This window comes from Haliotis asinina, chromosome 1 (assembly GCF_037392515.1).
Source record: "Haliotis asinina isolate JCU_RB_2024 chromosome 1, JCU_Hal_asi_v2, whole genome shotgun sequence".
In the NCBI taxonomy this organism is placed as follows: domain Eukaryota; kingdom Metazoa; phylum Mollusca; class Gastropoda; order Lepetellida; family Haliotidae; genus Haliotis; species Haliotis asinina.
In genome coordinates, this window is record NC_090280.1 from 99,074,560 (window position 1) to 99,089,512 (window position 14,953).

The window sequence follows — 14,953 nt, forward strand, 5'->3', positions numbered from 1 at the left end:
ATCATCATCTCAGATACCACTGGATCAGCTGATGTTAGACTTCACATGCCTGTTTACAATAACAATGACAACTTAACCTGGTGAGAGGTGATCAGATGCTACATGGTCCGACTTGAACACAGCTTTGTCACTTAGCTTTGTCGCTTGTTACTGAAGAAAATTGGCATTGCTGATGACAGTAACAATTACAGAATGGCTTGGTCCAGATCTCCTAGGCTGCAGTTATGTATCTTGAATACTCGTGAAAGCAGCCTTACTAACTCACCACACATAAAAATGACATGCTGTTAATACAAGGATGCCCAATTCATAATTCAACTCATCATCATTCAACTACAACAGACACAGCACTGTTTAAACAGTGATTTTATTGCACAAATATGGATATATAAGAATATACAAGGCACTTGGAATGTGATAGTTGAATACTGCAGACTCATGGCAAGTATGTCTGTATAGAAAATGTAAATGCATCTACTTGACATAAATATTTATATTGTATTGTAATATGCACACAGAATGTTTGAAATTGTATGTCATGGATATCAGATGTATGTTATCGTATAGCTATTTGTTATCATATTGTGAACTGCCTTAGCCTGATAACAAAATATCAGTAATACGTAATTAGTGGTATAATGACCAAGTACCGTATGAACCATATATTTATTATATAGAGATTAATACACGAGTGTGTGTGTTAATTTCTTTATTATCCATTTGTATCTAACTTTTTATTTCTAAACAACTCCAGGTAAAACGAAATCAGCTGTTGTCGCTTGACGTAAAGGTCAAGGTCACGTAAGAATACACTGATATGGCACTATGGACGTAAACTCCCTGTGTAATGCTTCTAAGGAAAAAGTTTGACATACTGACTAGCTACTCTTGCATGAAGACTAAAAATACACATTTTGAATTGCAATTTAATCTTTATCAACTTAAGTAACTGTAAGAATTGTATAACTGGAAACACTGTTAATGGGAAAGTTTTTTGTCGTCAGAAGAGTCACTGAGAGGAGAGCGAGCAACACGTTGACGGTTTGAAACGGCAGGGTCTTACTCACTGCCATAAAATTCTTGTCAATTTTGATGTGGAAATTCCCCCCATATATTGGACCTCCGAAGATAGTGTGAACAACATCACTAGACAAGGTTTTGTTTGTGTTTGTGTACGACATGCATTGGGATGTTAGATTTATTTCAGACAAACTGCTGACGACGGAACGATTGAAGAGCATGGAAACATGGCAGGTTGATTTCCGTTCGAAGACAACAGATTTCTCACTTCCCCAGTGTTGTGCGTCAGAAAGGCGTGAATAATTGTTCACACTCTGTACCTTTTTATGTCCAGGCACTTGCATGATTTGCATTGAAGCTACGTTACTGTCTTGGAACTTCTGCATCAAATGCTTGCGGGCACTATGGTAAGTTAGCCGTTTGTCGCCATTGACGTGTGCTCCACTTGTCTTTATTGAGCTGTAGTTACTTTTACCTTTTCTTGAAATCTCATACCAATAAACACTGACAAACGTTGTGACCTTGTATAATAAAGAAGTTGAACCATAAAGCATTTTTAGTTTGATTCCTCCAACTTCTAAATGCCTTTGAAACAACTAAATAAACACGGTGTGTGAAAAATTGTTTGTTGTAACTTTTTGTATTTGATAGCAATTTAATTGGTTAGTTCTCATAGTAGCAAGACTGAACATCCGCAGTAAATTTGTAGTAAAAAATTATGAATGAAAAAAATAGTTCCACATTCCAATGGGGTCATGGAGGTCATGGTCGGATAACTGACCAATGAAATTTGTTTTAGGGTTCATTACACGTGTGCAACATATGATTTTAATGTACTCAGTTATGTTTCACTGTTTGGATAATAATATTAATTATAAACTGACAAAACTTTGGCACTTGTAAGGATACTTCTGATAACACAATCAGCATGTGACTGTTAAATGTTTCCTTTGATGCTGATATCAATGAAGTCAAAAAGACTTAACCAAATTCTGGACAGGGCACCTTTAAAGATAAAAGGGGGCTTCACTATTATTAAAGGGATAACAATTGGATAATAGACATTAGGGAGGAAATCAGTTCCTGAAAATGATGAATAACCATTCTGACATTTCACAACCAACAATACCTCATCCTAAACAAAATATCTGTAGTTATGAATTATATATTGTAAATTGAATGTCTTCTAGGACTGATTGTAAAAATATACTGCCTTAAAAAATGCCTTAGTATTTCAGAGTCTAATCAGAAATAATGACAGTTCTACTTAAACTAAAATACTAACTGAAAAATTCATCTACTGTATTAGAATCAGAGAGCTACACACAGATGAGGATGATGACCTACTGAGATAGACAGTCTGAAGGTGCCGGACTCTCTGATTCAGCAGTAAGTTCAAGGATGGCAGACAGAGATAATGAATGACGAGACATTTGTCCTTGACACAGAAACTGTTGTATATGTCCTTGATACATTATGTACATTGGCATCCCAAGTGATAGACTCTGCTCAGTGACTACTTAATGGGTCCCTCGTTCACATTGATATCATTATAGATTGTTGCAGCTCATTGGGCTTTCTCGATTGTTCTCTTGGGAGTTAACCTTATATGCCATCAATCATGTGAAATATTAATGTTTCAAGCAATGATGAATTGTTAAGAATAAAAATGTCTTCTTCACTATCCTGTAAGCAGCATCAGCAATTTTATGTCTACAGTAGGGTAGAGGGTGACCAATGTACATATATTGATGAATGTACCAAATGTTCTATCCAAACTGTATCCATACAAATTTATGACTATGAATACCAGTTTAATAATTTGTTCCTACAAAACAAACAAAACAAAGTGAGTATGGCTTTATGCCATTTTTAACGATATTCCAGGAATAACACTGTGGAGGACACCAGAAATGACCAGCAAACTTTACACCCATGTGGGGAATTGAACCCAGATCTTTGGAGTGATGAATGAAAGCATTAACCACAAGGCTATCCTGAAACATACAGCATTACATTTATTAAGATCACCATGTGGACTACAGGAAGCAAAAACTAGATTCAATAATGCATCTTCTTGGTTCATACTTAGCCTTAAAGGTCTGCATTATTTATCTGTATACAGAGTACCAAATTTGTGTATTATTTGATGTATCAAAATACTACAAAACAAGTAAGTTGTATTGATACAGAACTTCCATATCCATGACGTCCCCAGTACTCTCCCAGTTTTGAAGCTAACCCACACTCACCTAAAGTAAAGTACATATATCATAATGAAAACAATTCGTGAATGCCAACAGCCAGATGTCCAGTGCACATGCACTGTTAGAGAATGAGTATATGACAACCCTGTGAATCCCTCCATGTCACACAATCAAACTACTAATACTGGATGTGCAACATCTCTATGCTTGGGCTTTTCATCTGTTTATAATATTTTTCACAAAAGCTTTGGCCTAAACTGTTAACTGTTCAAAAAAAGTACTTTGTCAGATGAATTCTAATTCACTAAGATACATGGTATCAGCTTGACATTTTGTGGTATTTGATTTTGATTTCATGTCCATTTAAAAAGTAAATTACCATCATGCAAACATTGTGCTGAGTATGTTGAGCATAAATTAACAGAAATTACAATAATCAACCACATTTAACCAAATGTGTTGCATTTTCAATCGTGCCATTTTCAGATGAATCACCATGTGTGATTAACCTGATAGCATATTCCTGTCACTGACATGTTGCTATTCTAGATTTATCTGTCAGATATGTAACATTTGTACCATCGTTGAGCAGTCAAGGTCACCTAGTGAAGGTCACTTAAAGGTGACGTGTGGAATTCATCAGGTCATGGTATCTTTTCCTGAGTAGGAATGCGGCAGCTTTAGGTTGGCGTTGACGAGTGAGCATGCCCTTCTTGTTGCCCACGACTCTGGTGACACCTGAAATTAGCAACAGTGTTATTGTTATGCACAGAGAATCTCACTTGACTATATTTTGATAACAAGCAGGCCAGTCTGAGTCATAAAAGTCATAAATAATGAGTACAATAAGACATATCGCAGTAATATGATTCATTCATATTCTTTCCCTTTTTGCAGTTTTGCGGGTGTATGAACACATGAAAGCAGTGTTTGCAATACTTTAATTTTCTGGTTGGGGTGTTGCTGCCTGCATGCTTTAAAATCTACAGTTGAACCAATAAAAGCAAAATAGACTACACTGTACAGATTCACACTGTTCTACAAAATTAATTAGCAAAGACAATGGTGCAGAGAGAACTTTGTATTTTAGTAAAGACTGGCACTGCCATCGATGAATCATGGATTGTTCTCGCAAACTAAAAGGAAAATACGGGAAAAATTCTGGTGTAAAGAAATTTGACAGATAATTCACTGAAGGCCACAACTTTTAAATGTCAAAGCACTGTAATACCAGGAAATGAAACTGAAAGATACCGTAACATGATGGATTCTGAATGATTCCTGAACATTAATAACAAGAAAAATTATGAGAACAATTCCAGTTGAAAAAAGAGAACTGAAAGGTAATTTACTGAAGCCCACAAGGGGATGCAAATATTTGAAACGGCCAGCCCGATATAATATCAACCACTGCTGGGCCTCCAGGCCGGTGATTATTTTGAACACTGCGAGCAAGTTTAGTTTTATGCTGCTTTTAGCAATACATGTATCAGGATGGGGAACACCTGAAATGGCTTCACACTTTATACCCATTTGGAGAACCATACCTGGGACTTCAGCATGACAAGCAAACACCTTAACCATTAGTCTTTCCCACGGAACACTTAAGTTGTTTTCAAATTTCAGACAGCAGTTATTATACATTGTAAAGGAGAAAAGAAAAAAAATAAACTTAGGGTCACTTTACAAATTCTGCTATTTATAGCCATCCAAGAAATGCTGCAGAATCCGCATAACTTGTCTTTTGAATAGTTATATTATTTGTCATGCTTTTACATCAATACAGCTTTTCATGAAATGTATTGTATGTCAATTCTGATACAGCAGTTGTAATTGATGTATTGTATCATGATTTTGTTTGTTTGTTAATGCCACACATATGTTACCTTTATGGATGGAGTCTGTAAATAATCAACTCTGGGCTCTGGGCAAGTGATCAATAGTATGATCACCAACCTATGCAACTGGGATACGATTATATGTGTCAGCCAAGTCAGCAAGTCTGACTACATATCCTGTTTCTGATCTCTTACAAGTGAGCGAGTTTGGTTTTATGCCACACTAAGCAATATTCCAGCTATTTAGTGGTGGCCTGTAAATTGTAGAGTCTGGACCAGATAATCCAGTGATCAACAGCATAAGCATTGATCTGCACAATTGGGAACTGATGATATGTGTCAACCAAGTCAGGGAGCCTCACCATCTGATCTCGTTAGTTGCCTCTTAGGACAAGCATAATCGCCTTTTATGGCAAGCATGGGTTGCTGAAGACCTGTTCTACCCCGGGACGTTCATGTGTCTGGTGATCTCTTACAAGAAGCATGGGTTGATGAATTACAATTTTTTATTGCTATATCATTACATCACTGCTTGGAAAGAAGTTTAACACCTTTAACAAAGAGTGTTCATATGTTTGATATCAAAAGACATAAGAATGAAATTCTATTTATCATTTAAAACTGCGTTCCATGGGCGATATTGCTACTGTGAGATCAAACCATATCTCCTAGGAGATAACGTTTTGAAAGATTTTGTACAATGCCCTGACAATCTCAAAATGCTATGATGTCATAAACCTGATGATGTCACAATGCTATGACACCACTGCATTGCAAGTCTTATGGCATCACTGTGTTCAGAGATTTACAGTTTTCATTGAAAACTAATGAAGAGTGATTTTACAAGAGTACCCAATTGTATTTCTTGTGTTACGGATCCGCTAATCAGATTTCTTCAAGAATAAGAAAAAAAATGAAAATTATTCTTTCCCACTCAAAAATACAATCCCATTGGTTACAAATGTAAACATATGTATACTTTTTAAAAGCTTTGCAGTTGTTTTCTGCCCAATGTACACATTCATAAATTGACAAAAGTGAAATACCTTTAGTGTCTAAGCGGAATATTACTTTGACTGGTGATTTTTAAAAAAAAAAGAAATTCCCTCCCTGCCTGTAGGTTTTCTCAGTAAAACATCACAGTAAAACAAGAAATAAAACTGGTCTGGTTTTATCGTAGAATATCAGTCTTCCAAAGTTTTCACTTTTCAGACAAAAATGACTAGTGTGGGCAACATGTTTTTAAATTATACATGGATTATGCTGCAGTCTACCCAATCTGCGGTATTACAAAGTGCGCTATTGTGAGGGATGATTATGCTACAGTCTACCCAATCTGCGGTATTACAAAGTGCGCTATTGTGAGGGATGATTATGCTGCAGTCTACCCAATCTGCGGTATTACAAAGTGCGCTATTGTGAGGGATGATTATGCTACAGTCTACCCAATCTGCGGTATTACAAAGTGCGCTATTGTGAGGGATGATTATGCTGCAGTCTACCCAATCTGCGGTATTACAAAGTGCGCTATTGTGAGGGATGATTATGCTCCAGTCTACCCAATCTGCGGTATTACAAAGTGCGCTATTGTGAGGGATGATTACGCTGCAGTCTACCCAATCTGCGGTATTACAAAGTGCGCTATTGTGAGGGATGATTATGCTGCAGTCTACCCAATCTGCGGTATTACAAAGTGCGCTATTGTGAGGGATGATTATGCTGCAGTCTACCCAATCTGCGGTATTACAAAGTGCGCTATTGTGAGGGATGATTATGCTGCAGTCTACCCAATCTGCGGTATTACAAAGTGCGCTATTGTGAGGGATGATTATGCTGCAGTCTACCCAATCTGCGGTATTACAAAGTGCGCTATTGTGAGGGATGATTATGCTGCAGTCTACCCAATCTGCGGTATTACAAAGTGCGCTATTGTGAGGGATGATTATGCTGCAGTCTACCCAATCTGCGGTATTACAAAGTGCGCTATTGTGAGGGATGATTATGCTACAGTCTACCCAATCTGCGGTATTACAAAGTGCGCTATTGTGAGGGATGATTACGCTGCAGTCTACCCAATCTGCGGTATTACAAAGTGCGCTATTGTGAGGGATGATTACGCTGCAGTCTACCCAATCTGCGGTATTACAAAGTGCGCTATTGTGAGGGATGATTATGCTACAGTCTACCCAATCTGCGGTATTACAAAGTGCGTTGCGCTATTGTGAGGGATGATTATGCTACAGTCTACCCAATCTGCGGTATTACAAAGTGCGCTATTGTGAGGGATGATTACGCTGCAGTCTACCCAATCTGCGGTATTACAAAGTGCGCTATTGTGAGGGATGATTATGCTGCAGTCTACCCAATCTGCGGTATTACAAAGTGCGCTATTGTGAGGGATGATTATGCTGCAGTCTACCCAATCTGCGGTATTACAAAGTGCGCTATTGTGAGGGATGATTATGCTACAGTCTACCCAATCTGCGGTATTACAAAGTGCGCTATTGTGAGGGATGATTATGCTGCAGTCTACCCAATCTGCGGTATTACAAAGTGCGCTATTGTGAGGGATGATTATGCTACAGTCTACCCAATCTGCGGTATTACAAAGTGCGCTATTGTGAGGGATGATTATGCTGCAGTCTACCCAATCTGCGGTATTACAAAGTGCGCTATTGTGAGGGATGATTATGCTACAGTCTACCCAATCTGCGGTATTACAAAGTGCGCTATTGTGAGGGATGATTATGCTGCAGTCTACCCAATCTGCGGTATTACAAAGTGCGCTATTGTGAGGGATGATTATGCTGCAGTCTACCCAATCTGCGGTATTACAAAGTGCGCTATTGTGAGGGATGATTATGCTACAGTCTACCCAGTCTGCGGTATTACAAAGTGCGCTATTGTGAGGGATGATTATGCTGCAGTCTACCCAATCTGCGGTATTACAAAGTGCGCTATTGTGAGGGATGATTATGCTACAGTCTACCCAATCTGCGGTATTACAAAGTGCGCTATTGTGAGGGATGATTATGCTACAGTCTACCCAATCTGCGGTATTACAAAGTGCGCTATTGTGAGGGATGATTATGCTGCAGTCTACCCAATCTGCGGTATTACAAAGTGCGCTATTGTGAGGGATGATTATGCTACAGTCTACCCAATCTGCGGTATTACAAAGTGCGCTATTGTGAGGGATGATTATGCTACAGTCTACCCAATCTGCGGTATTACAAAGTGCGCTATTGTGAGGGATGATTATGCTACAGTCTACCCAATCTGCGGTATTACAAAGTGCGCTATTGTGAGGGATGATTATGCTGCAGTCTACCCAATCTGCGGTATTACAAAGTGCGCTATTGTGAGGGATGATTATGCTGCAGTCTACCCAATCTGCGGTATTACAAAGTGCGCTATTGTGAGGGATGATTATGCTACAGTCTACCCAATCTGCGGTATTACAAAGTGCGCTATTGTGAGGGATGATTATGCTGCAGTCTACCCAATCTGCGGTATTACAAAGTGCGCTATTGTGAGGGATGATTATGCTACAGTCTACCCAATCTGCGGTATTACAAAGTGCGCTATTGTGAGGGATGATTATGCTGCAGTCTACCCAATCTGCGGTATTACAAAGTGCGCTATTGTGAGGGATGATTATGCTGCAGTCTACCCAATCTGCGGTATTACAAAGTGCGCTATTGTGAGGGATGATTATGCTACAGTCTACCCAATCTGCGGTATTACAAAGTGCGCTATTGTGAGGGATGATTATGCTACAGTCTACCCAATCTGCGGTATTACAAAGTGCGCTATTGTGAGGGATGATTATGCTACAGTCTACCCAATCTGCGGTATTACAAAGTGCGCTATTGTGAGGGATGATTATGCTGCAGTCTACCCAATCTGCGGTATTACAAAGTGCGCTATTGTGAGGGATGATTATGCTACAGTCTACCCAATCTGCGGTATTACAAAGTGCGCTATTGTGAGGGATGATTATGCTGCAGTCTACCCAATCTGCGGTATTACAAAGTGCGCTATTGTGAGGGATGATTACGCTGCAGTCTACCCAATCTGCGGTATTACAAAGTGCGCTATTGTGAGGGATGATTACGCTGCAGTCTACCCAATCTGCGGTATTACAAAGTGCGCTATTGTGAGGGATGATTACGCTGCAGTCTACCCAATCTGCGGTATTACAAAGTGCGCTATTGTGAGGGATGATTACGCTGCAGTCTACCCAATCTGCGGTATTACAAAGTGCGCTATTGTGAGGGATGATTACGCTGCAGTCTACCCAATCTGCGGTATTACAAAGTGCGCTATTGTGAGGGATGATTACGCTGCAGTCTACCCAATCTGCGGTATTACAAAGTGCGCTATTGTGAGGGATGATTACGCTGCAGTCTACCCAATCTGCGGTATTACAAAGTGCGCTATTGTGAGGGATGATTACGCTGCAGTCTACCCAATCTGCGGTATTACAAAGTGCGCTATTGTGAGGGATGATTACGCTGCAGTCTACCCAATCTGCGGTATTACAAAGTGCGCTATTGTGAGGGATGATTATGCTACAGTCTACCCAATCTGCGGTATTACAAAGTGCGCTATTGTGAGGGATGATTATGCTGCAGTCTACCCAATCTGCGGTATTACAAAGTGCGCTATTGTGAGGGATGATTATGCTGCAGTCTACCCAATCTGCGGTATTACAAAGTGCGCTATTGTGAGGGATGATTATGCTGCAGTCTACCCAATCTGCGGTATTACAAAGTGCGCTATTGTGAGGGATGATTATGCTACAGTCTACCCAATCTGCGGTATTACAAAGTGCGCTATTGTGAGGGATGATTATGCTGCAGTCTACCCAATCTGCGGTATTACAAAGTGCGCTATTGTGAGGGATGATTATGCTACAGTCTACCCAATCTGCGGTATTACAAAGTGCGCTATTGTGAGGGATGATTATGCTACAGTCTACCCAATCTGCGGTATTACAAAGTGCGCTATTGTGAGGGATGATTATGCTACAGTCTACCCAATCTGCGGTATTACAAAGTGCGCTATTGTGAGGGATGATTATGCTGCAGTCTACCCAATCTGCGGTATTACAAAGTGCACTATTGTGAGGGATGATTATGCTACAGTCTACCCAATCTGCGGTATTACAAAGTGCGCTATTGTGAGGGATGATTATGCTGCAGTCTACCCAATCTGCGGTATTACAAAGTGCGCTATTGTGAGGGATGATTATGCTACAGTCTACCCAATCTGCGGTATTACAAAGTGCGCTATTGTGAGGGATGATTATGCTGCAGTCTACCCAATCTGCGGTATTACAAAGTGCGCTATTGTGAGGGATGATTATGCTGCAGTCTACCCAATCTGCGGTATTACAAAGTGCGCTATTGTGAGGGATGATTATGCTACAGTCTACCCAATCTGCGGTATTACAAAGTGCGCTATTGTGAGGGATGATTATGCTACAGTCTACCCAATCTGCGGTATTACAAAGTGCGCTATTGTGAGGGATGATTATGCTACAGTCTACCCAATCTGCGGTATTACAAAGTGCGCTATTGTGAGGGATGATTATGCTACAGTCTACCCAATCTGCGGTATTACAAAGTGCGCTATTGTGAGGGATGATTATGCTGCAGTCTACCCAATCTGCGGTATTACAAAGTGCGCTATTGTGAGGGATGATTATGCTGCAGTCTACCCAATCTGCGGTATTACAAAGTGCGCTATTGTGAGGGATGATTATGCTACAGTCTACCCAATCTGCGGTATTACAAAGTGCGCTATTGTGAGGGATGATTATGCTGCAGTCTACCCAATCTGCGGTATTACAAAGTGCGCTATTGTGAGGGATGATTAGGCTGCAGTCTACCCAATCTGCGGTATTACAAAGTGCGCTATTGTGAGGGATGATTACGCTGCAGTCTACCCAATCTGCGGTATTACAAAGTGCGCTATTGTGAGGGATGATTACGCTACAGTCTACCCAATCTGCGGTATTACAAAGTGCGTTGCGCTATTGTGAGGGATGATTATGCTACAGTCTACCCAATCTGCGGTATTACAAAGTGCGCTATTGTGAGGGATGATTATGCTGCAGTCTACCCAATCTGCGGTATTACAAAGTGCGCTATTGTGAGGGATGATTATGCTACAGTCTACCCAATCTGCGGTATTACAAAGTGCGCTATTGTGAGGGATGATTATGCTGCAGTCTACCCAATCTGTGGTATTACAAAGTGCGCTATTGTGAGGGATGATTATGCTGCAGTCTACCCAATCTGCGGTATTACAAAGTGCGCTATTGTGAGGGATGATTATGCTGCAGTCTACCCAATCTGCGGTATTACAAAGTGCGCTATTGTGAGGGATGATTATGCTGCAGTCTACCCAATCTGCGGTATTACAAAGTGCGCTATTGTGAGGGATGATTATGCTGCAGTCTACCCAATCTGCGGTATTACAAAGTGCGCTATTGTGAGGGATGATTATGCTGCAGTCTACCCAATCTGCGGTATTACAAAGTGCGCTATTGTGAGGGATGATTATGCTACAGTCTACCCAATCTGCGGTATTACAAAGTGCGCTATTGTGAGGGATGATTATGCTGCAGTCTACCCAATCTGCGGTATTACAAAGTGTGCTATTGTGAGGGATGACTATGCTACAGTCTACCCAATCTGCGGTATTACAAAGTGCGCTATTGTGAGGGATGATTATGCTACAGTCTACCCAATCTGCGGTATTACAAAGTGCGCTATTGTGAGGGATGATTATGCTACAGTCTACCCAATCTGCGGTATTACAAAGTGCGCTATTGTGAGGGATGATTATGCTACAGTCTACCCAATCTGCGGTATTACAAAGTGCGCTATTGTGAGGGATGATTATGCTGCAGTCTACCCAATCTGCGGTATTACAAAGTGCGCTATTGTGAGGGATGATTATGCTGCAGTCTACCCAATCTGCGGTATTACAAAGTGCGCTATTGTGAGGGATGATTATGCTACAGTCTACCCAATCTGCGGTATTACAAAGTGCGCTATTGTGAGGGATGATTATGCTACAGTCTACCCAATCTGCGGTATTACAAAGTGCGCTATTGTGAGGGATGATTATGCTGCAGTCTACCCAATCTGCGGTATTACAAAGTGCGCTATTGTGAGGGATGATTATGCTACAGTCTACCCAATCTGCGGTATTACAAAGTGCGCTATTGTGAGGGATGATTATGCTACAGTCTACCCAATCTGCGGTATTACAAAGTGCGCTATTGTGAGGGATGATTATGCTACAGTCTACCCAATCTGCGGTATTACAAAGTGCGCTATTGTGAGGGATGATTATGCTGCAGTCTACCCAATCTGCGGTATTACAAAGTGCGCTATTGTGAGGGATGATTATGCTGCAGTCTACCCAATCTGCGGTATTACAAAGTGCGCTATTGTGAGGGATGATTATGCTACAGTCTACCTAATCTGCGGTATTACAAAGTGCGCTATTGTGAGGGATGATTATGCTACAGTCTACCCAATCTGCGGTATTACAAAGTGCGCTATTGTGAGGGATGATTATGCTGCAGTCTACCCAATCTGCGGTATTACAAAGTGCGCTATTGTGAGGGATGATTAGGCTGCAGTCTACCCAATCTGCGGTATTACAAAGTGCGCTATTGTGAGGGATGATTATGCTACAGTCTACCCAATCTGCGGTATTACAAAGTGCGCTATTGTGAGGGATGATTATGCTACAGTCTACCCAATCTGCGGTATTACAAAGTGCGCTATTGTGAGGGATGATTATGCTACAGTCTACCCAATCTGCGGTATTACAAAGTGCGCTATTGTGAGGGATGATTATGCTGCAGTCTACCCAATCTGCGGTATTACAAAGTGCGCTATTGTGAGGGATGATTATGCTGCAGTCTACCCAATCTGCGGTATTACAAAGTGCGCTATTGTGAGGGATGATTATGCTGCTAACCAGCTTCAGCTCCAGAGGTGAATAGTGATGTCATTTCATTGTGATGTCATAGTAACGGATGATGTCACACTGGGCTGCATAGCATTGGGATGCAGTTTCGCAGTAATACTTCTTGTTTTGTTTGTTGTTTCATGCTGCACTCAGTTAATTTTTAAGCTATATGGTCTGTAAATGATTTAGTTTGGTCTTGACAATTGAGTAGTGACATCATGTGTACTAGTCTACAAAATTTGGATATGACACATCAACCAAGTCAGCAGGCCTGACCCCAGATCTCCTTAGTCACCTCTTACGACAAGCATGGGTTGCTGAAGACCAGTTCTAACCCAGATCGTCACAGGTTTAGACATGATGACAGTGAGAGAGGTGACCAGATGCAATATGGTCGGACTCCGACTTTGCTTTGTTACTTGTTGATTGTTATATCTGCATTGTTGCTGACAGTGGTCAAGATCTTTTAGAATGCAGTTATGTAGCTTCAGTGAATTTAGTTTTATGCCGCTTTTGCCACTATTCAAGCAATATCATGCCATGGGGACAACAGGAATGGGCTTCACACATTGTATCCAAGTGTGAAATCAAATCTGGGCCTTTGGTGTGACAAGCCAATGTTTTAACCACTAGGCTACCCCACTGCCCCAAAACGAAGATGGAAAATTCATATTTATACTCTTCACTATTCAGACTACAACACCTATATATAGTACTGTTTAACAGCGATTTTATTGCATAAATATGAATAGATAAGAACATATAAGGTACTTGGAATTTGATTGTTGGCAATGAATACTGCAAATACTGGCAAGTATGTTTGTATAGGAAATGTAAATGCATCTACTTGACAGAGGTGTTTGTACCTTTATCTAATATACCTACATACTTTCTGAAATTCTATGTCATGGACATCAAGGTGTTATCATATTGATATGTGTTATCGTATAGTGAGGGGCCTTCCTCTGATAACAGGTTAATAACCTTGATAGTAAAAGGATTGCTGCATTAAACACACACAATTAAGCATTGACTGTGAAAAACTTTGGCACTTGTAAAGATATTGCTCATTATAACACAAACAGCACCTGGCAATTAAATGTTTTGTTGTAACAAGCAGACTTTTGGAAATGACCTTTACAGAACTCCAAGAACAGCAATGTGAATGTTAAGTATGAAGATGTTTGTTTCATGTTCTTCATATTAAAAGAATTGATATGCTAACATTGTGCTGATTATTTTCTCACAAACATAAATTAACAGAAAATACAATATTTAAGCAAAATCAAACACATCTAATTAAATTTGTATTAAAACAATGTGTAAATAAAGCCATTTTTGTTTGAATCACCTGACTGCATATTCCTGTCACCATTATAATGCTATTCTAGATTTATCTGTTACATGTGTAACATTTGTACCATCGTTGAGCAGTCAAGGTCACCTAGTGAAGGTCACTTAGAGGTGATGTGTGGAATTCATCAGGTCATGGTATCTTTCCCTGAGTAGGAACGCGGCAGCTTTAGGTTGGCGTTGACGAGTGAGCATGCCTTTCTTGTTGCCCACGACACGTTTGACACCTGTAGTCAGTGACAGAATCATTGCGATACACAGAGAATTCCATCTGTGTTTTGATATCAAACATGTCAACATAACAACTTACAAATTCCTTGGCTTGATGAAATAGCTTCTGGCCTGGTAGCCAAATGCTAGCCGATTGTGATTTGGGAAAATAATACATTGTTAAAGCTATCCTGAATGGCCTGCTGAAAATTTAAGATAATTTGCTCTTCATTTAATTCACATGAATATGATGAAGGTGCTAAAAGTCTGCGAAAGTTTCTTAGCATTTACCATATCAATGACTCTCCATGCTCAACATTGCTTTAT

General features: G+C 40.2%; 2 protein-coding genes across 5 annotated transcripts in view; both read right to left on the bottom strand.

The window, feature by feature from the left end:
* Positions 1 to 14,953, bottom strand: part of LOC137256362 (leupaxin-like) — a 298,728-nt gene that overhangs the window by 80,081 nt on the left and 203,694 nt on the right. The gene's annotated exons all lie outside the window — the stretch shown is intronic.
* The window catches only part of LOC137256340 (beta-glucuronidase-like), a 38,441-nt gene continuing 23,839 nt past the window's right edge, over positions 352 to 14,953 (bottom strand). For 2 of the 4 annotated variants that reach the window (XM_067794146.1, XM_067794128.1), the window contains exon 12: positions 352 to 3,965. In XM_067794146.1, the coding sequence (XP_067650247.1) occupies positions 3,844 to 3,965 (122 nt within the window). In that variant the 3' untranslated portion in view covers positions 352 to 3,843. Of the gene's footprint in view, positions 3,966 to 13,771; positions 14,644 to 14,953 lie in introns of those variants that run through there. The other 2 variants (XM_067794119.1, XM_067794137.1) reach the window with 2 other exon arrangements.